Source organism: Ranitomeya imitator, chromosome 5, assembly GCF_032444005.1.
Source record: "Ranitomeya imitator isolate aRanImi1 chromosome 5, aRanImi1.pri, whole genome shotgun sequence".
Lineage (NCBI taxonomy): Eukaryota > Metazoa > Chordata > Amphibia > Anura > Dendrobatidae > Ranitomeya > Ranitomeya imitator.
In genome coordinates this window covers 72,943,529-72,967,409 of record NC_091286.1, presented here as the reverse complement: position 1 = coordinate 72,967,409, position 23,881 = coordinate 72,943,529, and the positions used below count along the sequence as shown (strand labels likewise).

Sequence of the window (23,881 nt, the reverse complement as noted above, 5' to 3'; positions counted from 1 at the left end):
CGGGGACGCGACAGACACCGGAATGTAAGTATGTAGTGTTTTTTTTTTTACATTTACAATGGTAACCAGGGTAAACATCGGGTTACTAAGCGCGGCCCTGCGCTTTGTAACCCGATGTTTACCCTGGTTACAAGTGAAGACATCGCTGGATCGGCGTCACACACGCCGATTCAGCGATGTCAGCGGGTGATCCAGCGACGAAATAAGGTGCTGGCCTTCTAGCTCCGACCAGCGATGTCACAGCAGGATCCTGATCGCTGCTGCGTGTCAAACACAACGATATCGCTATCCAGGACGCTGCAACGTCACGGATCGCTATCGTTATCGTTGTTAAGTTGTTCAGTGTGAAGGTACCTTAAAGAGTTGCACGTGTCTGTTTGTTCAGTGGGACATTCAAATACCCATAGTACGTCACAGTCAATGAAATAACGAATGACTATCTTTGCAGTGTATGTTATATTTCACCCACATAGTTATTATGACATACGTGGACTTTTGTCTTTTGTCACTTTCAAGTTATTTCAGTGATCATATGGGACTTTCTTTCTTTAAGGCCACGTTCACACGTTCAGTATATTACATCAGTATTTTTTTTTTGTTTCTTTTATTTAGTCCATGACGTTTATTATTTAGATTTAGATGTTTTCATTTTTAAAATTTATTTTCTGGTTATTTTCTAGTGAGTATTATCTTGCTATACCATGGTGCACATAGTGTAGGAGTCTGGAGGGGCCTTACACGGCCATCCAGTTGGTGCTTATGCTTAGCCTTCTTTGGCCTTTTAATTGTTTTTAAATGTGTTTTACTTTTTTTGTCTTGCTTATTTTGTATGTTAATAAAAATTTTTTTGCTTATTAATTTCAGGTGATCCTAGCCTGTTTACACACTTCTTTTCCTTCTTTTCTTTGATAGCATTTCTCAAGTGTGTGGCCAGTGATCCCAATTATACATTGTTTAGTTGTGCCCTCGGTCATTTTCCATTTATATCAATATTTGTAAAACAAAATCAGGAGTGGGTGATAAATCCAGAAGTGGTGACGTGTTTCTATTATACCGTACTTTTCCTAAGATTGTTCCACTCCTGGTTTTGGCTTATAAATACTAATGTGAAATGCTGATCAAATACTCAACGTGTGAACAACGTGGCCTAACAGAAATGTGCCATCAGTTTTGTCCATCTGTATGTAACAAGGTGGCATGGGGTGGTAGTTATGGGCGAGTTCATTAAGCAACAGTTAGTGAGCCCCCCGGCTCAATGATAAATAAAGTCCTGGTACTAATATACAGCTGGTTATCTCAGTTCCACGTTCACTTCTCCTTCCCAGGGCGGTGAAGAGACAGACAATGACACGTCCAATGCTTTTTATGACGAAAACATTTACGTGCAGAATGTAGGTCTTCAGGCACAGGTTACAAGAAGGTTTAGCAGTATCAGTATCTTCAGGCACAGGTTATAAAGGTACCGTCACACTAGACGATATCGCTAGCGATCCGTGACGTTGCAGCGTCCTGGCTAGCGATATCGTCCAGTGTGACACGCAGCAGCGATCAGGCCTCTGCTGTGATGTCGCTGGTCGGGGAAGAAAGGCCAGAACTTTATTTCGTCGCTGGCTCTCCCGCTGACATCGCTGAATCGGTGTGTGTGACACCGATTCAGCGATGTCTTTGCTGGTAACCAGGGTAAACATCGGGTTACTAAGCGCAGGGCCGCGCTTAGTAACCCGATGTTTATCCTGGTTACCATCGTTAAAGTAAAAAAACAACCACTACATACTTACCTACCGCTGTCTGTCCTCGGCGCTGTGTTTCTCTGCTCTGGCTGTGAGCGCCGGGCAGCCGGAAAGCAGAGCGGTGACGTCACCGCTCTGCTTTCCGGCCGCTGTGCTCACAGCCAGAGCAGAGAAGTGGAGCGCCGAGGACAGACAGCGGAAGGTAAGTATGTAGTGGTTGTTTTTTTACTTTAACGATGGTAACCAGGGTAAACATCGGGTTACTAAGCGCGGCCCTGCGCTTAGTAACCCGATGTTTACCTTGGCTACCAGCATCGTTGGTCGCTGGAGAGCTGTCTGTGTGACAGCTCTCCAGCGACCAAACAGCGACGCTGCAGCGATCCGGATCGTTGTCGGTATCGCTGCAGCGTCGCTTAGTGTGACGGTACCTTAAGCAGGAGGCAGTTGTTCACATTCAGCACACACTCTGTCCTAGTTGCTGAACCTCTAGTCTTGTCCTAGGAAGCTGTGCTGCACAGATATGAATTCTATCCCTTCTCCACAGCCTCTATTCAGTCCTCAACCTCAGCTGCTGACTCTCTGCTTATGCACCAGTCCGCGGACATTCTTGACCCTGTCTTGGTCTCAGGTTGCCGGACTCTCTTCTAGTTACCTAGCCTGTGCACCGTCTTGACCCTGTCCTGGTCTCAGGCTGCTGGACTCTTGTACTCACATGGACCCTTGACTTAACACGTATATTGACCATCACTGGTCCACGCTGTTTCTGTAGTGTTGCTTTTCCTCTACGGCGCGTAGAAGGTGAGTATATCACTATTTTTTATTTTAATTACTTTTTTTTTTTTTTTTTTTAACAGTGATATGGTGCCCAGTCCGTGGAGGAGAGTCTCCTCTCCTCCACAATGGTTACCACCCGCACATGATCCGCTTACTTCCCGCATGGTGGGCATAGCCCAATGCGGGAAGTAAGCGGATCAATGCATTCCTATGTGTGCGGAATCCCCGCGATTCCGCAAATTAATGAACATGCAGCGGAAAAAAACGCAGCATGTGCATAGAAAATGCAGATTGCATGGCCTAACAAGGCCCATTCATACCATAAATAAATACTCCAGACAATGTTTGGAAGAAATGGCCGTGTCATTTATTTTTGAGTTACTTAAAATCCATATACACCAAATTCTTTAAATTACTTTTAAATAACCATCAGTTTAAACACCATAGAACCAATCCACCCAATAAGGGTGACTTTCCCACAAAAAAAATGATCACGACAGGGAAGAATACATAAATAAGGGAGGGAGGGCGGGGACTTCAGTTTCTTCAGAAACCACCGCTGAGTGAGGTAACTCAGCGCAAACAGGGCTTTTTATATTCAAATAAAAGCCCGCCAAACACTTAACCAGCCAATGAACAGCCGTTATTTCAGGCGCCAAAGGACTGGATAAAACCGGTTCCAGCTGCTTGTGGAGTAAAAACACCACAGCTTACTTTACCTCAAAAATACACCACAGACCCTTCACAATAATAAATAATGGTTCCTTCAGGGCCTGTGAGGCCATGAGACCCCCCCTATAATGCTTTTATTATTTGCGGGGGAGGGCCGACATGGCCTAACAAGGCCCATTCATACCATAAATAAATACTCCAGACAATGTTTGGAAGAAATGGCCGTGTCATTTATTTTTGAGTTACTTAAAATCCATATACACCAAATTCTTTAAATTACTTTTAAATAACCATCAGTTTAAACACCATAGAACCAATCCACCCAACAAGGGTGACTTTCCAACCGCCAAGGCTCACAGAGCCGTGGCCCCCCCATTGAACCACAGCCATCTCTCCACCATTGTCTGAAGATTCAAATTGAATATATCCAAACCAATATCTGATAGATGAATTAGATCATTCCTGTAAAAATCGGGTAAGAATCCTTCTAAATCCTCGTGCCTGAATGAAAAACTATTCAGCATAGGGAGAAATTTAGACATCTCCCTGTTAACCCTCTTGCGTATTTTCTCCAAAAAGGAAAGATTACCTTGTTTCCAAAGTAATCTGGGGATGATCTCCGAAAAAACAAAAGAAACGCATGGAAAAGACTGCTTTAAGTGAATAAAGTCGGATCTAAGGATAGCCAATAAATCCAGAGTTTTGATTTTCCCGAGATCATTTCCCGCTAAATGAAAGATAACTAAATCCGGAAAAGGCAGATTAATAACACATCTTTTGAACTCCAGAACTAAATTAAACCAAGACATTCCTCTAATACTGTGCCAAAAAACTTGTACGACTTCCTGGCTAAACGAAAGGTTTTCAGAATATGAGCGTTGACTGGCTCTCTTCTGCGCCCAAAACACATAGGAGTGTCCCATGATCCACACAACTTTGGGACCTAGAAACAAATTCAGAGTTAATTAACATATAAATCGTGACGAACATAAATTTTAAATCTACCCGATTCCCATCTGTCCAATTGCATTATCTGAGAGTCCTGAAGACCCGATCTTGACGCCTCAGTTGCTGCACCTATCCTGAAGGAATGCGAGGTAAATCTCAAATGACCTTTCCCAAAAAATTCTAAACACTTTTTCAAAACAGAATTGAACTGAAAAACAGTTGCGGGGGTTCCATCAGCATGAATAAAAAGCGGGCCAGGAAAGCAAGGCCTAGCGCGTAACCAATTCCTGGCATTAGCTAATGGGCAAAAAACCTGTTCCGATGTGGGGTCAATTTTTAATCTAAACCCTCTACCCAGCTGATCGGTCTTGGATTTCCTACAAATAAAATTAAATGGGTATCAAATAAAGTGACATCCGAAACTGACAGTCCCGACGGATCAGACTTCTTAATTGATACTAACTCGCCTATCCGCAATGCCCCAAAGAAGGCTAACGAAAAAGCTGAAGCGAACAAAAGCGCCTCAAACGAATTGATACATACTTCTCGAAGAGCTAGGCATAAGTCTTTTAAAAGTGGAAGGGAAATAGGGCGCCTAGAATCTGGTGTAAAATTAACTCTCTTGAATCCCTTCAAAAATTGCTTGATTGGGAATAAACTCGTTAGGGGGGGTTTACCAAATAACTTAAGAAAAAAGGAAACGCCCGCAAGGGATTTGGCCACCGCCGAGTAAGATAGCCCCTTGCTGCATAAAAACTCAACAAAACGCAACCCAGAGATAGTACTAGAGATACAGAAATTAAAATTATTCAGATTGCAAAACGCTACCCATTGTTGCCATGCAGCCGAATAATCAGCCCATGTTCGTGCCGACAAAGAATGTTCAATAAAATGAGGAATTATTTCAAAACTATGTCCCAAAGCTCTTGTGGGCAGGGCGTCGCTTCCACATCCGCGTTGGGAACCTGTTGGCGAAAGATTTGCCATTGATGATAACAAAGCGACTCCCTTACTGAGGATAAAGCACTTGACCCCATTTTGGCTTTCAACCATATGTTAAATTTCAAACATAACAAAACTAACTGTCTCAGGATCCTGGTAGCTCATAAATTTTTGGAGGAAAGGGTATTAATAGACATATTAACACCTTTGTCATTGGATAGAATCAATAATCTAGCATCCTTTAATTGCGGACCCCATAGTTTTAAACTGACAAGAATGGCAAAAAGTTCTAATACCATCGCGTTTCCCGTAATATGGTTGGCTACCCATGAATTTGGCCACGGGTGAGCAAACCAATGCGTGGAAAAAAGAATACCAACGCCAAAGCTGCTATCAACGGAAAAAGCGAGTGGCAAGGTGTCTGACAAAACAAAAGAAGATTGCCAACACGATCTGCCATTGAAATCCGAAATGAACGAAAGCCAAATTTTTGCGTCTTCTCTTAAATCTGATGATATTCTGATATGGGACCCAGGAGTTAAAACACCCACAGTTGAATTATAAAGGCGCCGAGAAAACACCCTACCCATGGGGATAACGCGTAAGGCAAAATTAAGGAGGCCTAATAAAGATTGCATTTCCTTTAGCGTCACTTTTTTCTTTGCTATAAATGTCTGCAAGGAATCGCGTAACTTCAAAATTTTGTCCTTAGGCAACCTACATTCCATCTCTCTGGAATCCAGAGTAATGCCCAAAAATTCAATCACGGTCGTCGGGAAGCATGTTTTGTCGTGAGCCAGGGGAACCCCAAAATTGTTGCACATACTAATAAAGCTGTTTAAGGTTGCTAAACAATCACCAGAACCAGGAGGACCAACAAAAAGAAAGTCATCCAGGTAGTGGAGAATGCCTGCTTCATTAGTGCCAGATTCTAAAACCCAATGTAAAAATGACGAGAACGTTTCAAAATAAAGACAGGATAAGGAGAAACCCATAGGTAGACATCTATCGAAAAAAAATTGGTTATCAAAATTAAAACCCAGGGAATTGAAACCTGACGGATGGACCGGAAGTAGCCTAAAAGCGGATTTAATATCAGATTTCGCCATGAGCGCATTTCTGCCAAATTTTCTGAGTAATTCGATAGCCGAATCAAAAGAGGAGTAATAAACTGAACATGCAGATTTATCCACTTCGTCATTTAGGGAGGAACCGGGAGGGTAAGATAAATGATGTATCATACGAAAACTACCCGGCTCCTTCTTAGGAACAATGCCAAGGGGGGAAATACGGAAATTAGCAAAAGGGGGGGAAGAAAAAGGGCCAGCAATCCTACCAAGCTTTAGTTCCTCAGAAATCTTTTTCCTAGCCACCTCCTGATGAAGATTTAAAGAAGATAAATTCTTTACAATTGAACAACCGGGGCCTTTAAATTCAGGAATATCAAAACCCCTGGAAAAGCCATCAAATAGAAGTGAACTAATCTCCTTGTTTGGCAACCTGCTTAGCCACCAAACCATTTCTGCTAGTCTCACCGGAGTCGGAGCTCTTTGGGATAGAATCTCTGGAAGATAATTGAGAGGACTGCTTCCGAAAGCACTTAAACACGGGATGAGAATTTCCGCAGAAGTAGCACTCATGGCGAAACCTACATGAATTATTCCATTTACACACTGATTCATTGTACGCAAAACATACGCCCTTCCTCAAAGAACTGGCGGGCTGTTGTTTGCTACTGAACTGCCTTTGTGGGAGCATAAGGTTTATCCACAATCCCACATCCTTCACACCCCAATTAATATCAGGGTGAACCGCCAACTTTTGTCTAAAAGCTTCATCATAGTGAAGCCAAGCTAGGCCACCAAAATTGCGATAGGCCTCCAGGATAATATCTAAATGCTGGAAAAGTTTACTACATAGGTTGGGAAACTTTTCCCCCAAAACAGCTGAGTAAATTGAAAAAGCCTGGACCCAATTATTAAACGACTTAAAAGAGCCGCGCTTAGAATCCTCACTATCAGGCTTATCATCCCTCTTTTCCAATCTACTCAGGTTGTCTTTGCGGGGAAGTAAAGAAAATAAATCTACATACCCATTGCTCCAAATGAGATCCTTAATCGTGGAGCTCAGATGGAACCCTAGAGGTGAAAGCTCGCATGTTAAAGCCTCCTTAAATGGGTTCTGTATGCAAGGTACACAATCTATTACCGGATTAACTAAAGGAGCTGATGAGGGGGGAACTGATTCCCCCAATGCTTCCATCACAATACTTTTTATAATGTCCCTAAGCTGATTGTGTGGCACAGACAGGGGCACATTTAACATCTCACCCCTTCCTGCCGGTTGTCTCGTGGATTTTCGCTCAGTTGGGCAGCCAGCGCTCCAGCCCTGAAGAGAGGGCGAGCACAGCTGTGACTCTTCCGTCTGAGCAGGGATCTGGCCATCGTCAGACTCCTCTTCCTCCAGGTTGACAGGCGATGCTGCAGAATGGGTCCCAGAAGCTGGCGCTCTACCGGAACATGTCGCCTGGCAGGCCGACGCCGCCGCAGCGCTTTTACGGCCACGGAGGATGGGCGGCCTGCCGGCAACTTCTGATGACGCCGACCGCGTCGCTTGATAGCCGTTCCGACGGTCTCGCGCTGGACTGCGAGACCTTGCTGAAGAAGGGCGGCGGGGCCTATTGCGCACGTCCGGTGCGCGGCAACCGGATCTTGACAGCGAGGACGGCGGTGAATAGGACTTCCGGGGCGTCTTCCTCCTCCCCCGGCTGGAACACTCCGTCGCTGTAGAGGCTTCTTGACCCGGCGTCTGGACCGGGAAGCACGGCTCAGAAGTAGGGGGGACGGAGTCAGAAACTGCCGGCAGAGGTTTTATAGCTAGACAGCTCTTAATCCAGTCCGCCCCATCCTCCTGGCCGGCCCTCGACAACAGCTGCTGCAAAAGGTTCTCTATCCAGGTCAGTCGACTTCAGTTTCTTCAGAAACCACCGCTGAGTGAGGTAACTCAGCGCAAACAGGGCTTTTTATATTCAAATAAAAGCCCGCCATTCACTTAACCAGCCAATGAACAGCCGTTATTTCAGGCGCCAAAGGACTGGATAAAACCGGTTCCAGCTGCTCGTGGAGTAAAAACACCACAGCTTACTTTACCTCAAAAATACACCACAGACCCTTCACAATAATAAATAATGGTTCCTTCAGGGCCTGTGAGGCCATGAGACCCCCCCTATAATGCTTTTATTATTTGCGGGGGAGGGCCGACATTCTATTAATAGGATTTTTCCGCAGTTTTATCGCGTTTTTATAGCGAAAAAACGCGAAAAATGCGGAACGTGTACAAACAGTCTAAAGGGACGACCTTCATAAATTATTTTTACAAGGTCAAGCCAAATGGATTTTATTAACAAAGGCAATAAGTAAACTTGGTTTTAAAGGGCTATTAAAAAATAATACCGGTAATAAAAAAAAAAAAACCCTAAAAACATGGAATAGGAGATAACTTGCTGTCACTGGGTATCTGACCACTGGAGCTTTCAGAGATCCTGAGATCAGGGCTTTAGAATCCTGAGAATGGGGCTCAGCAGAGCCCTGTCTTGAATTATTATTTATTTATTATGCTTGCTTATACAATGCTATCATATCCTGCAGCACTTTATGGACATCAATATCACTGTCCCATTGGGACTCGCAATCCAGATTCCCTCTCTGTGTGCTCTTGGAGTGTGTGAGGTACCCCACGCCAACATGGGGAGAACATATAAACTCCTTCCAGATGTTGTCCTTGGTGGGATTTCAACCCAGAACCCCAGCACTGCAAGGCTACAGTGTTAACCACTGAGCAGTCATGCTGCCCAATGAAGTGAAGGTGCCCATGCTTGGTCTCCACTCAGTCCGTTGTCTATGGGACTAACGAGTACATTGCTTGGCTTTCTCCAGCAGTGACACAGACAATAAATGGAGCAGAGGTCGAGCATGGGCACTTTTACTCCATTCAAAACATTCTCGGGAGTTCCAGAGCCCCAATTTTGAGATCGAGGTCCCAGCAGTCAGACTTTCTGTCATCAGCAAGTTATTCCCTAGCCTAAAGATAGGGGATAACTTTTTTTTTTTTATTAATCCTTTGTTTTTATTCTTAATCTAAGTGTCTTTTATAAACGAGTTACAATGTAAACTGTTTTTATATATATTCAGCAATATTAAATTTTTTACATTGTTTAAATATGTAGTCAAGAGGTTTCCTAGAAGTAAAAATGTAAGTGAATAGGCGATTTATGGTTAATCTGTCAACAGTGCACTTACAGTGCACTTACAGGGTAACTATTAGAGAAAAAAGATTTGCCCCTTTCTGACAGCCACTTCAGAAGAATTTGGTTCAGGCACCCAGTTGAATTTGCATCATATTTCTATCAAAACATTGATTTTTATTTTTATAATTGCAGGACGCATGGTGTTTTTATCGAGCACAACTGCATACATAAGTAAGCTCTCTAGCATCTATTCAATGAGCAAAGCTGGGCTGGAGAAATTCTGTGATTGCCTCCGACTAGAAATGAAGCAATTTGGGGTGCAGGTAAGACTCTTGTATTTCTGCTTTTTTATTATTTAGGAGCAGATGTGAATAAAATGCAACATACACCCATGTATAGGATACTGCCTGAGGTATGCTTCGCAAAGCCCACAAGAATCCAGTTCCATAGGGCCCGATTCCTTAAGGCATTTTTTATGTCAGTTCCGGGCCGGACCACCAAAGGGGGCAGGGCTGGATCAGGACAGAGCAACGTGAAATCACCTAGCAAATTTTCAACATTTTACAACATTTTTAGTGGTGTAAATTGTGCCAGAAATTTACTGCAGTCCCTGACTGGAGTGTCTTCCTGAGGAACATATCAGTTGGAAGATTCACAAGCTGTAAAAACGTCAGTTTTACTAAATCCGACCTATAGCCCAACAATAAACACATTACCAGTAGTGATGATGAGCAAACAAGCTCTGATAATGTCTTAGCTGAACAGGCTCGGTGTTATCTGAGCATCTGCCAGTGCTCATATATTATGTTCGAGCCCTGCGGCTGAATGATTTGCGGCTGTTAGACAGCCTGAACACATATGGGGATTCCCTAACAAACAGGCAATCCCCACACGTGTTGAGGCTGACTAGCAGCCGCAAATCATTCAGCAGTGGGGATTCGAACATAATATATGAGCACTGGCAGATGCTTGGATAACACCTGAGCATGTTCGGAAAAGACATTATCCGAGCATGTTCGCTCATCATTATTTTACAGATATTGTCGCTCCATTTCTATAGGGCACTTCGGCCCTGATCTTGGCCTTGGTTGGAGGTCCTAATGATATCACCCCAGCAAACAGCGAGTTATCTTCTGTTCTGTGGATAACTTGGTAAGTTGGGACAATGACAACCTCCTGAGGACCTTTTCACTGCACCAAAATAAAAGGTACCTAAACGCAGCGTTTCCTGAACGTGGAAACATACCCTAAGATGTTCACTGAAGTTAGTCAAATAATAACCAGCAGTGGACAGCAGGCTTTTAGGAGCTTAAATAGTTTGCTGCCCCACCCAAACCTAAACAGGAGGAAGCAAACACTAACAAAAGTTAACTCTTGATCTCCCAGCACAGATGGAACTACAAATCCTAGAGAACACAGAACTGGAGTTGTAGCCTTGTGCCACCTGCAACGAGAGTGTGGCACCACCTGGCAACACAGAGACAAGAAAGGCAGCCACTGATACTGATGTCACTGAAAATACCAAAATGTGTCTGTGACAGGGACAATGGAAAAAAAAACAGTGGAAAATGAATCCACTTGTGACAATTTGGGTATGTGCACACATAGAAAGGAGCTCTGCGGATTTTTCCGCAGCGAATTTTAGAAATCCGCAGGTAAAAGGCACTGCGTTTTACCTGCGGATTTACCACAGATTTACCGCGGATTTTGTGTGGATTCCACCTGCGGTTTTACACCTGCGTATTCCTATTGTGGAGCAGGTGTAAACCGCTGCGGAATCCGCACAAAGAATTGACATGCTGCGGAATATAACCTGCAGCGTTTCCGCACGTTTTTTTCTGCAGCATGGGCACTGCGGATTGCGTTTTCCATAGGTTTACATTGTACTGTAAACGCATGGAAAGCAGCTGCGGACCGGCAGATGCAGATCTGCTGCGGATCCGCAGCAAAATCTGCAACGTGTGCACATAGCCTTTATGGTTTTATACAGCTTCATTCATTAAAGTGTCTAAATGGAAAAATGGTCTTGCTGCCCACAGCATTTGGACAACAGATTTAAAGGGAGTCTGTTGCCCAATAACTCCAATTGAACCATTTAGACATATCATACCTCATACAAAAATCATACTTGTACTGTAGATTTTTTATTATTATTTAAAAACAGTATTATTAGATCTATAAATGAGGGAGCGTCGGTGCACCCTTGGCATAGGCTAAGATCTCAGTTCACCATTCCATCCCCTCAATTACAATTCTATGCATCTAATCTTTCAGAGATTGACAGGCCTCCTGATCCAATTTTCCAGCTCTACCCACACTGACACTAAAAGGACTAAGAGCGCACACTGTCAGTGAACGGGTGTGTTCCCATCCCTCTCCTGTGTGTTCTCATCCCTCTCTTGTTTGTAGCGCCGCTTGATGCACAGAGAATCACACCTCACCAGGCGACTGATGCTGACATGAGAGTGAGATGAGAACATGTCCACAGTTTGTGCGCTTTCTCTTCTCACTCTCCTACCCACATCAGCCACCCACTGCTCTGTGATAATTTATGCAGGATAATCACATTGACCTATAACAGAATAACGTTAACATGTCAAATATACCACACTAGATGGTGGCCCGATTCTAATGTATCCGGTATTCTAGAATATGTATTTATTTATGTATGTATATAGCAGCCACATAGTATATAGCACAGGCCACATAGTATATAGGAGCCATGTAGTATATAGCAGACAAATACACCGTGGCCTGTGCTATATACTATGTGGCTGCTATATACATACATATTGTAGAATACCCAATGCGCTAATACAGGCCACGCAATATATAACAGTGGCCACGCAGTATATAACACAGCCACGTACTATATAACACAGCCCACGCAGTATATAGCAGCCACCCAGTATAAGACAGGCGACGTAGTATATAACACAGGCCACGCAGTATATAACACTGGCCACGTAATATATAGCACTGCCCACGCAGTATATAGCAGCCACGTAGTATATAACAGTGGCCACGTAATATAAAGCACAGCTCACGCAGTACATAACACAGCCCACATAGCATATAACAGTGCCTATGTAGTATATAACGCAGCCACATACTATATAACACAGCCCATGCAGTATATAGAAGCCACACAGTATATAACACTGGCCACGTAATATATAACACAGCCCACTGTCACGATTCACACCGTGACCGTCACCCTATCGGGGTGACTTTAGGCCAACAGACGGCTATCACATGTGCAGGAGGGCTTATCTTAGTTATCCCTCCACTCCACAATGTGATGAAAAAACACACACAAGGCTATTGACCTCTTAATTTACAGCAGGGGCTTATTTTAGGTATCCCACTGCTCTTCAATATACCACGAACTGCAGGGATTTATGTATATCCCGCTTACAGTCCCACTTAAAACTTGCAGCTCTCTGGCGCCCCCCTTTCTCTCAGGTCAGATTAGGTACTGCACCTGGGGTAATTAGTCGCCAGAAAGGCTGCCTGCTATGTACTGGCTATTGGGCACGCGGCAGCGACGTGATAAACTACTCCCGCTCAGGCAGGAACAATAATTATCAACGCCGCAGTCGCTACAACAACAGCCAGAGGCCTGCACACGGTAAGCTGCCACCAGCTTCGATTAAACGGGTCCGAAGCTAACCCAAAACAGTAGCGTAATTCCCTTCAGGAGACAGGGTACATTTTAGAGCATGAAGAACGACTCTAGTATTAAATATTATACTCCGTCAAAAGTTTCAGGCAGTGTTTATAAAATAAGTCATATAAAGATGTTACAATATGAGACAATTGAAAAAAATATATACAAGGTAATTATAAAATAAACAGGGATTAAATAGGAAAAGGTACAACTCACATGTTCTCAGTTCATATCAGTTCAGGCAACCAGGCTAGTGGGGTTTTCCATCTGTCCCAGTGCATTAGGTACAGCTCTTCAGGTCAGACTCACATGGCTTCCAGCAGACAGACTCCCTGCTGGAGTCTGGGCAAAAAACTTATAGCTGCAGCCTGTGACATCACAGAAAGGGGTTGGATTATTCGTCCCTCCTACCTCTTCAGTTTAACTAACTTTAACCTAAATTTGTCTAAATTTGTATCTCCGCTACAGAACACGTCATAGTCATAACAAACCCAGCATTCATCTCATCTTAACATTGGCATTCTAATGAGATCAAATATGTCATATGTGTGATGATAATTACAGAGAAATCCCTACTTTTTTACCTGATGGAGTTAGTAGCTCATGTTTACAGCGGTTGACAGCTCTGCCGAGGGATGTTAAGAATAGGTATTTTCCTTTTTTCTAGTCTAAATCGTTCGCCCAATATCTTACAAGAATGAAACAAAGGACTTCCATGGATTTTGGAGCCATTTTTACCAGTTCCAGCTAGTGCAGTCGGGAGGGGGCGAGTGACTTTCATCGAGCCTGGAATTTATGGCCGGCAATAAAACCCCCTTCCACCATACATTCCAACACAAAGAGACAAAGAGAGCCAGGGAGAGAAGGGGAGTTTAGCCCCCAGCGTGAGCTGAAAGACAAAGCTGCAACATCATTTTATACTTCATACAATATCGTGACACCCACGCAGTATATTGCAGCCACGTAGTATATAACACTGCCCACGCAGTATATAGCAGCCACGTAGTATATAACACTGCCCACGCAGTATATAACAGTGGGCATGTAATATATAGCACAGCCTATGCAGTTTATAGCAGCCACGCGGTATCTAACACAGCCCACGTAGTATACAGCAGTGTGGGCACCATACCTTTGTTAAAAAAAATAATTAAAATAAAAAATAGCTACCGGTATATACTCACCCCCTGGGATCCACCGAAGCTCCAGCGATACGCTCGCGGCTGCCGCCATCTTCCGTTTCCAGGATGCATTGCGAAATTACCCAGATGACTTAGCGGTCTGGCGAGACCGCTAAGTCTTCTGGGTAATTTCGCAATGCATCACCGGGAACGGAAGATGGCGGCAGGTGTGAGCGCATCGTCAGACGACGGAGGGTGAGAATAGCAGGTTTTTGTTTTTTTTATTATTTTTAACATTTCATCTTTTTTTATTATTGATGCCGCATAGGCAGCATCAATAGTAAAAAGTTGGGGACACACAAGGTTAATAGCAGCGGTTACGGAGTGCGTTACCCACGGGATAATGCGGTCTGTTACCGCCAGCATTAACCCTGTGTGAGCGGTGACTGGAGGGGAGTATGCGGGTGTCGGGCACTGATTTTGGGGAGTAAGGAGCGGCCATTTTCTTCTGGACTGTGCCCGTCGCTGATTGCTCGTGGCTGTTTTGCCGCGACCAATCAGCGACTTGGATTTTCATGACAGACAGAGGCTGCGACCAATGAATATCCGTGACAGACAGACAGAAGGACAGACAGAAATAGATCGCCCCCACGTAAGGGCAATGGGGTACTCGGTACCGGGTCCTTCAGTTCCCTCAGCGGGGATGTCACGGTGACCCGACCCGGACCGTGGCCCTATGAGGGGCGCCCAATAAAAGGCAGAGTTCCTAGATAACGGTAGTGTTCGTGACGCCACCTGTGGTATTCGGTCAGGGTGACTGACGCTGCTTAGGGGTCCGCTGGGGTGATGGAATGGCAGCTAGATGGTATACCTTCCCACAGGTGAAGTGTATTCCCAGGGCTTCCCAAAAGTGTAGATGGTGATGGTGGATGGTGCAAGGCGCGGTGAATAACGAGGACACAATGGGTGCAGTCTCTTTACCTTTACTGAAGGCTTCAGCATCCACAGTCCAGAGTGCCGGATGACAGGGTAGGCAGGGTCCGGCCAGTCTGATGGCAATTCCAGAGTCCCCTTATCCAGGTGGAAATCAGTAGCCTTCCCCTTGCGCACAGTAACGTAGTAGGTCCCTACTTGCATAAGCTACCATAAGGTCCTCACTCTTGTTACTTCTCTCTCTCTCCCCCAGATGGATAGGACATAACCCGTATGACGGTGGTGGCCTGAGGCTATTTTATAGGGATCCTAGAGACGCCCCTCCTCCGCGTTGCCACCTTGTCTGCTGAGGCTTTTAGGTCGGACAGCCAACTTAGACTCTATGCTTTACTTCAGAGACCGGCAGGGCAATCGATTCCATTACTCCCTCGGTGTTCCGGCCACCGGATCTGCGCTCAGAGGGAGGCAGCCTGCTTCTAGCTGGTCTCCCGCTGTTGTTTTACTCCTGTTGCTATGACTTCTGTGCTCACTCACTACGGCACACTTCCTTTCTTAGGAGGCTGGCGCATGGGTTGCAGGCGCAGCTCCGTGTCCTTCTTTCCCTTTCCTGGGCCGAGCCCAGTCTGCTCCTCTCCTCTCCTCCTCATGGCTCCAACTGTCTCACTTCCTAACCAACCCTCCAGTCTTACCCAAGTGTGAGGAGTGGCCCAATAGATAGAACCTTTTGCTCCCCCTGGTGGCCAGCGTGTGAAGTGTGTGTGTGGCTGTGATACCTGGCAGGGTGAACTCCTTTGGTGCCATCAGACATAACATTGCTCCCCCTGGTGGAAGAACGACATCACTGCAACGACCAGGACTCTGGGGCGCTGCAGAAAGACGGAAGTGACCCTTAGACAATTATATAGTAGATGGTGAGTGTTGTAAAGAATAAAGAATCTGGTCACGTGGGCATGGGGAGTAGTGAATATTCATTTCTCTTTAGCAGCGGACACCGGCTTTAGCCGCAGCAGCCGACCACTGCCTCCTGTCACCCGCTGCTTTCCCACTGCTGCCCCCCTCCGTGCAGTGTTCAACTGTATCAGCATCATAGATGCCGATACAGTTGAAAGCAATAATGAAATAAGGACATCAGATGACGCTCCCTCCCCATCATTTCTCTCTGCCTCTGACAGAGCCGATGACCTCACTTCATCACGTACCCGCTGTGTGTCAAGCAGACTGTAGTGCAGCTGCTGAGACTGGATCAGAGACGGATCAGCGGGAGAGCGAGGAGGAGAGGTGAGTATTGTTTTTTTTTGTATTGCTGTTTTTATATATATATATCAGTGAATCATTACTGGTGGCCATAATACTGTAGGACTGTGGGGCTGGATTATATTCTACAAAGGGGGCTACATTATATTCTATGAGGGGATCTACATTATATTCTATGACAGTGACTACATTAGATACTATGAGGAGGGCTACATTATATTCTATGAGGGGGCTGCATTATACTCTATGAGGGGGCTACATTATTATTATCATTAAGATGTGTACTACCTTATATTTTAGTCATAACAAAAAAAGCCAAATAAAGAAAAAATAACACTTGGCTCATGGAATGCAAATATATATAAATTTTATTAATAATCAAATACACATAAGATCATAACACCTGAGTACCTAAAAAATGCAACAAACACCGTATGGCTAGGGCATAACAATATTAATGTCTAGATGCTGCATCCTACTTAAATTGACCCTATATATATATATTATAGCCTGATACTCAATACAGAAACACCTCTTTTGATAGCATTTACTGAAGACCAATTGGACCATAAGGACCTAAATGGGCAGTATACTAAAGGTGTACCGAACAGCTCAATGCTACTGAATTTAGAGTCAAAAAAGGGGGAAAAAAATCAACAGCATGAAATAAGTAAAAATATATATTACCAGTGGTTGCCCTTTGCCGCGGTGAATTGCCCACCCCGACGCGCGTTTCGCCTGTTCTTCTTCCGGGGGCGTGTATGGTAAGAGAGGTAGGCGGTCTATTTAAGTGCCCGGTGACCAATGAGCATTAAGCTTGATAGGCAACAGTATCCAGGAAATAAGTCCAAACCAATCACCAGTGATGTTTTCTGATGGTAACCATAGATCCCTGGCGTGAGTCACAGCTGCCGGGTCTGACGGCGCATCCGGTTCTTAGTCCGTCTCCAAATAGGAACGTCCGAGCGCCGGTCAGGGTGACGCCGGGTTCCGGAGAGCAAAAAGCCCGACGGAAGTCCAGCGCCGCCCAGATGACCGAAGCAGGACGCTCCGGAGCGGTCCAAGTCGCGCATGCGCACAACCCAGCTGCGTGAAAATCTAACACCTAAGTACAAAAAACATGAATCGTGGAAACGGTGTACAGATATAAGGTATCCGAAGTACCCACAACTATATAGCATACATAGCCTTAAATATAAAGTGCATAGTGCATACATCATTCATAACAATGACAACAAATCCAGTTATACAATAAGTGAACATATTTTAACATAGACTAATTAACCCCTGAAAATTGGGATACATCCCTTATTGGACCAAATACCAAGTATTGGTCTCCATAAGTGTAAATATAAACTAACAATACAGATGCATAAAAACCCATACATATAGAAATTTAAACAAAAACACATAAAAATACCACTACTCAATTATCACATGATCTATAAACTGTACCACCCACTACTTCCATGGATACTATAATAAAACCCACATATATTCTTGTTCTTTCTCTGCTCCTTCACTTGCTCGTCACCTCCCATTTTTTCATCATATTTCTTGCTGTAACGTTTTTTGGAGCTAATAGGGATGTAATAAGATGATGGAACAACATCACCACCGGACACAGATGACCGCAATAGGAACAATTCTAGAAAGATAAAATACTGTGAATACACAAATAACAGAAATACAAAAAATCACCGGTGGTGATGTTGTTCCATCATCTTATTACACCCCTATTAGCTCCAAAAAACGTTACAGCAAGAAATATGATGAAAAAATGGGAGGTGACGAGCAAGTGAAGGAGCAGAGAAAGAACAAGAATATATGTGGGTTTTATTATAGTATCCATGGAAGTAGTGGGTGGTACAGTTTATAGATCATGTGATAATTGAGTAGTGGTATTTTTATGTGCTTTTGTTTAAATTTCTATATGTATGGGTTTTTATGCATCTGTATTGTTAGTTTATATTTACACTTATGGAGACCAATACTTGGTATTTGGTCCAATAAGGGATGTATCCCAATTTTCAGGGGTTAATTAGTCTATGTTAAAATATGTTCACTTATTGTATAACTGGATTTGTTGTCATTGTTATGAATGATGTATGCACTATGCACTTTATATTTAAGGCTATGTATGCTATATAGTTGTGGGTACTTCGGATACCTTATATCTGTACACCGTTTCCACGATTCATGTTTTTTGTACTTAGGTGTTAGATTTTCACGCAGCTGGGTTGTGCGCATGCGCGACTTGGACCGCTCCGGAGCGTCCTGCTTCGGTCATCTGGGCGGCGCTGGACTTCCGTCGGGCTTTTTGCTCTCCGGAACCCGGCGTCACCCTGACCGGCGCTCGGACGTTCCTATTTGGAGACGGACTAAGAACCGGATGCGCCGTCAGACCCGGCAGCTGTGACTCACGCCAGGGATCTATGGTTACCATCAGAAAACATTCCCTGGTGATTGGTTTGGACTTATTTCCTGGATACTGTTGCCTATCAAGCTTAATGCTCATTGGTCACCGGGCACTTAAATAGACCGCCTACCTCTCTTACCATACACGCCCCCGGAAGAAGAACAGGCGAAACGCGCGTCCGGGTGGGCAATTCACCGCGGCAAAGGGCAACCACTGGTAATATATATTTTTACTTATTTCATGCTGTTGATTTTTTTCCCCCTTTTTTGACTCTAAATTCAGTAGCATTGAGCTGTTCGGTACACCTTTAGTATACTGCCCATTTAGGTCCTTATGGTCCAATTGGTCTTCAGTAAATGCTATCAAAAGAGGTGTTTCTGTATTGAGTATCAGGCTATAATATATATATGGGTCAATTTAAGTAGGATGCAGCATCTAGACATTAATATTGTTATGCCCTAGCCATACGGTGTTTGTTGCATTTTTGAGGTACTCAGGTGTTATGATCTTATGTGTATTTGATTATTAATAAAATTTATATATATTTGCATTCCATGAGCCAAGTGTTATTTTTTCTTTATTTGGCTTTTTTTGTTATGACTATTCTACGGGATGTGGCCAAGCCGGTTTTGGCTTTAGGTTCATTGGATTAAAATGTATACATACCTTATATTATACCCTGATATTAGTGTGTCTTAACACACAATTGGTGGTCTTGTATTTATTTCTATGTAACTACATAGTGGGCCCCAAGAATGATTTTCTTTGATGGGCCCAAGATGCTCCAGTCCGTTGATGATGGGCCTCATACATTCTGATCAAAATGTTTAACTAAGAATCTTATGTTCAGTCATATATACAGTGCCTTGCGAAAGTATTCGGCTCCCTGGAACTTTTCAACCTTTTCCCACATATCATGCTTCAAACATAAAGATAATAAATGTAAATTTTTGGTGAAGAATCAACAACAAGTGGAACACAATTGTGAAAATGAATTAAATTTATTGGTTATTTTAATTTTTTTGTGGAAATTCAAAAACTGAAAAGTGGGGTGTGCAATATTATTCGGCCCCTTTAACTTAATACTTTGTTGCGCCACCTTTTGCTGCGATTACAGCTGCAAGTCGCTTGGGGTATGTCTCTATCAGTTTTCTACATCGAGAGACTGAAATTCTTGCCCATTCTTCCTTGTCAAACAGCTCGAGCTCAGTGAGGTTTGATGCAGATTGTTTGTGAACAGCAGTTTTCAGCTCTTTCCACAGATTCTCAATTGGATTGAGGTCTGGACTTTGACTTGGCCATTCTAACACCTGGATACGGTTATTTGTGAACCATTCCATTGTAGATTTTGCTTCATGTTTGGGATCATTGTCTTGTTGGAAGACAAATCTCCGTCCCAGTCTCAGGTCTTTTGCAGACTCCAACAGGTTTTCTTCAAGAATGGTCCTGTATTAGGCTCCATCCATCTTCCCATCAATTTTAACCATCTTCCCTGTCCCTTCTGAAGAAAAGCATGCCACCACCATGTTTGACAGTGGGGATGGTGTGTTCAGGGTGATGAGCTGTGTTGCCTTTACATCGTTTGGTATTGTTGTCAAAACGTTCAATTTTGGTTTCATCTGACCAGAGCACCTTCTTCCACATGTTTGGTGTGTCTCCCAGGTGGCTTGTTGCAAACGACACTTTTTAAGGATATCTTTGAGAAATGGTTTTCTTCTTGCCACTCTTCCATTAAGGCCAGATTTGTGCAGCGTACGACTGATTGTTGTCCTATGGACAGACTGTCCCACCTGAGCTGTAGATCTCTGAAGTTCATTCAGAGTGATCATGGGCCTCTTGGCTGCATCTCTGATCAGTCTTCTCCTTGTTTGAGATGAAAGTTTAAAGGGACGGCCGAGTCTTTGTAGATTTGCAGTGGTATGATACTCCTTCCATTTCAATAAGATTGCTTGCACAGTGCTCCTTGGGATGTTTAAACTTTGTATCCAAATCCGGCTTTAAACTTCTCCACAACAGTATCACGGACCTGTCTGTTTTGTTCCTTGGTCTTCATGATGATCTCTGTGCTTCAAACAGAACCCTGAGACTATCACAGAGCAGGTGCATTTATACGGAGACTTGATTACACACAGGTGGATTATATTTATCATCATTAGGCATTTAGGACAACATTGGATCATTCAGAGATCCACAATGAACTTGTGGAGTGAATTTGCTGCACTGAAAGTAAAGGGGCCGAATAATATTGCACGCCCCACTTTTCAGTTTTTGAATCTTCACAAAAATGTACAATAACCAATAAATTTAATTCAACTTCACAATTTTGTTCCACTTGTTGTTTATTCTTCACCAAAAATTTACATTTGGTATCTTTATGTTTGAAGCATGATATGTGGGAAAAGGTTGAAAAGTTCAAGGGAGCCGAATACGTTCGCAAGGCAATGTATATTTTTGCCTAGCGGGAGTAGATCAATATATAATTTTTGGATGTGCGGTTCATTCTCTAGTTTAGCCCAATTGCAAAAAATGATTCTTAGCCCAATATACATGTGGAACACCCGCCAGAACTTTGGGGTACTCGGTACCAGGTCCGGTACTTACAGGGATGTGTCACAGTGGCGGAGACCCGGTCCGTGGCCCTGGGTGCCCACGTAAAAGGAAAGGTCTTAAAGGGAACCTGTCACTTGAATTTGGCGGGACTGGTTTTGGGTCATATGGGCGGAGTTTTCGGGTGTTTGATTCACCCTTTCCTTACCCGCTGGCTGCATGCTGGCTGCAATATTGGATTGAAGTTCATTCTCTGTCCTCCATAGTACACGCCTGCGCAAAGCAATCTTGCCTTGTGCAGGTGTGTACCATTGAGGACAGAGAATGAACTTCAATCCAATATTGCAGCCAGCGGGTAAGGAAAGGGTGAATCAAACACCCGAAAACTCCGCCCATATGACCCAAAACCAGTCCCGCCAAATTCAGGTGACAGAGTCCCTTTAAAAGGGGTTTGAATAAAGTTTGTTCGTGACGCCACCTGTGGTACTCAGTCAGGAGTGACCGATGCTGCTTAAAGGGGTCCTCTCGGGTGATGTTGTGGCAGCAGGGAAGGTATGGCTTCCCACAGGTGAAGCTGGGTCCCCAGGGCTCCCGGTGTGTTTGGCAAGGATGGTGTGGTGCCTTTTTACAGGATCTCTATCATGACCCGGGCTCTATTTGCTACTCTGTCCTCAAGTGTCAATTGTGGACAGGTAACTTGCAATCTGCTGTGTGCCAGTTTCTGCCGTGGGTCATAGAGTTACCCCACAACCACGGTCTTCCAGCTACCGGTATCTGCGCTCAGCGTGAAGGAAGCTCACTCGCAGCTTCTCTCTCCAGCTCTTCACTCTCCTGTGCCTCTTCTCCTCCTTCATGCTCTCTACAACTTGTTCCATCCTTTCCAGGAGCTGCAGAACTCGGTCTGCACGGCCCCTGCTTTCCTCACAGGAGCTGCAGCACTTCTCGTGGCTGCACGGCCCCTCCTTTCCTGACTCTCTCTGTCACTTTCACAGACTTTCTGACTAACTTCCCATCCAGCCAGAATATATTTGGGGGAGCCACCCACAAGCTGGATCAGAGCTCCCCCTTCTGGCCTGGAGTAAGAACATGTTGCATGTTGGTGAATACCTGATAAAAGGAATCCTTCCTCGCTTCCAAGCATGACATCACTCTCCCCAAGAGGAAAGCAATGCCACTGTAACAACCAGGAACATGGGGTGTTACACATGCATTTAAGTAAAAAAGTTTCCCAAGGTGGCCAACCCTTTAAGTGTATAGGAAAATGTCCTTAATGTGCTTATTCAGCAAATTTTATATATTTTGTGTTATGCATTAGCTACAGTCTGCAGCACCTAACTCAGCAGCCAGATGAAAAAAATGACTTTAATTCCACAGTCATGTGGAAATTGTATCAAACAGATTGTAAAAAAGTGGAAAAAATTGCTCAAAAGTAGATTTTTTGACTAAGGGCCCATTTTTGTAAGGAGTTGTAATAGGACTTCCATTACCTAACACCCCCTCAGACTGCACAGAGATTGTATAGGTCAGGGGTAAGGAAGGCCTATATAGGAGCCCTAGTACTGTGGTGCCACATTTACTATTGAATGGATAAAAGTACCAAAGTGATCTACAGCCTTAGAAACTGAACACTCCCCAAAATTGGAGCTATTATATTTCCATACCTGTTCTCTTCTCTTGCAGGTATGTATTATCGAGCCTGGAAATTATGCTCCAGCCACAAAAATTCAACCATATGTGGATGCAGAAAAAATCTGGGGCTCTCTGTCTGTAGAGGTAAAGGAGGCCTACAGCAAAAAATCCATTGAACGTGCGATAAACTCTATAAAGAAGATATTTAATAGCGGCAACAGAAAGAGCTATGAAGTTGTGGACATCATTGTAGACGCTCTCACATCGCCTTCACCAAAAGCTCGTTATCTGATCGCCAGTTTTGCAGAAAAAGTTATTCTTTACCTATATCTATGGCTTCCAACTTTGCTTTTTGATAAAATTCTACATTATGGCAGCAAAAAAAATAAATAAATCTGATAAATAATGCAATGGTAGGATTGAAGTCTGATTAGGAATAGTTAACCTCTCTGTAGGTGGCTTAAAGATAAATTGTAAAGAAATATATATAATTTTATTGATGTTACACATCCTCGCTGCCGAAGCGCAGTCAGAGTGGTCACAGATTAAAAATACTATTTCTCTCTTTTGTGTTGGGGCTGATTGCTGGGAATAAATGACTGATCAGAAACGGGCCTTCTTCTGGACACTGTTTGTCTTATGTTGGGGGAGGGTAGTAGATTTCTAGATTTGTAGACTATTTTTCTGCTGAATAGGTAACCCCAAAACCTAGAAAAATACATCACTGATTATATTTCTGATTACTTGTAGCAACAGCCCCAGAGTCTTTGTTGTGTTCTATGCTCCAACCCCAGTGTATCCTATGAAGGGGTGGGATTCGGCAATTGTTCAAAATTCGTCTTGTTCACCGAACTGGCAAGAAGTGGTGCCCTGATCTGGTTCTGTGTGCCCACTATTTTCAACTCAATGGGCATCTTCAGAAGCCCATTCAGTTGAAATGTATTGTGGTACAGAAAGCCATTGGCTTCCCACGCCGCAATAGTTAACAGCTGCCAG

The 23,881-nt window shown here is 43.9% G+C and overlaps 1 protein-coding gene across 1 annotated transcript in view; it reads left to right on the top strand.

Annotated features, from left to right (window-relative positions):
* Positions 1–23,450, top strand: part of LOC138681357 (retinol dehydrogenase 7-like) — a 38,864-nt gene extending 15,414 nt beyond the window's left edge. Inside the window, exons 3-4 of the mRNA XM_069768799.1 lie at positions 9,505–9,635; positions 22,937–23,450. Coding sequence (XP_069624900.1) covers positions 9,505–9,635; positions 22,937–23,278 — 473 coding nt within the window. The 3' untranslated portion in view covers positions 23,279–23,450. The remainder of the gene's footprint in view (positions 1–9,504; positions 9,636–22,936) is intronic.
* Positions 23,451–23,881: the final 431 nt, after the last annotated feature.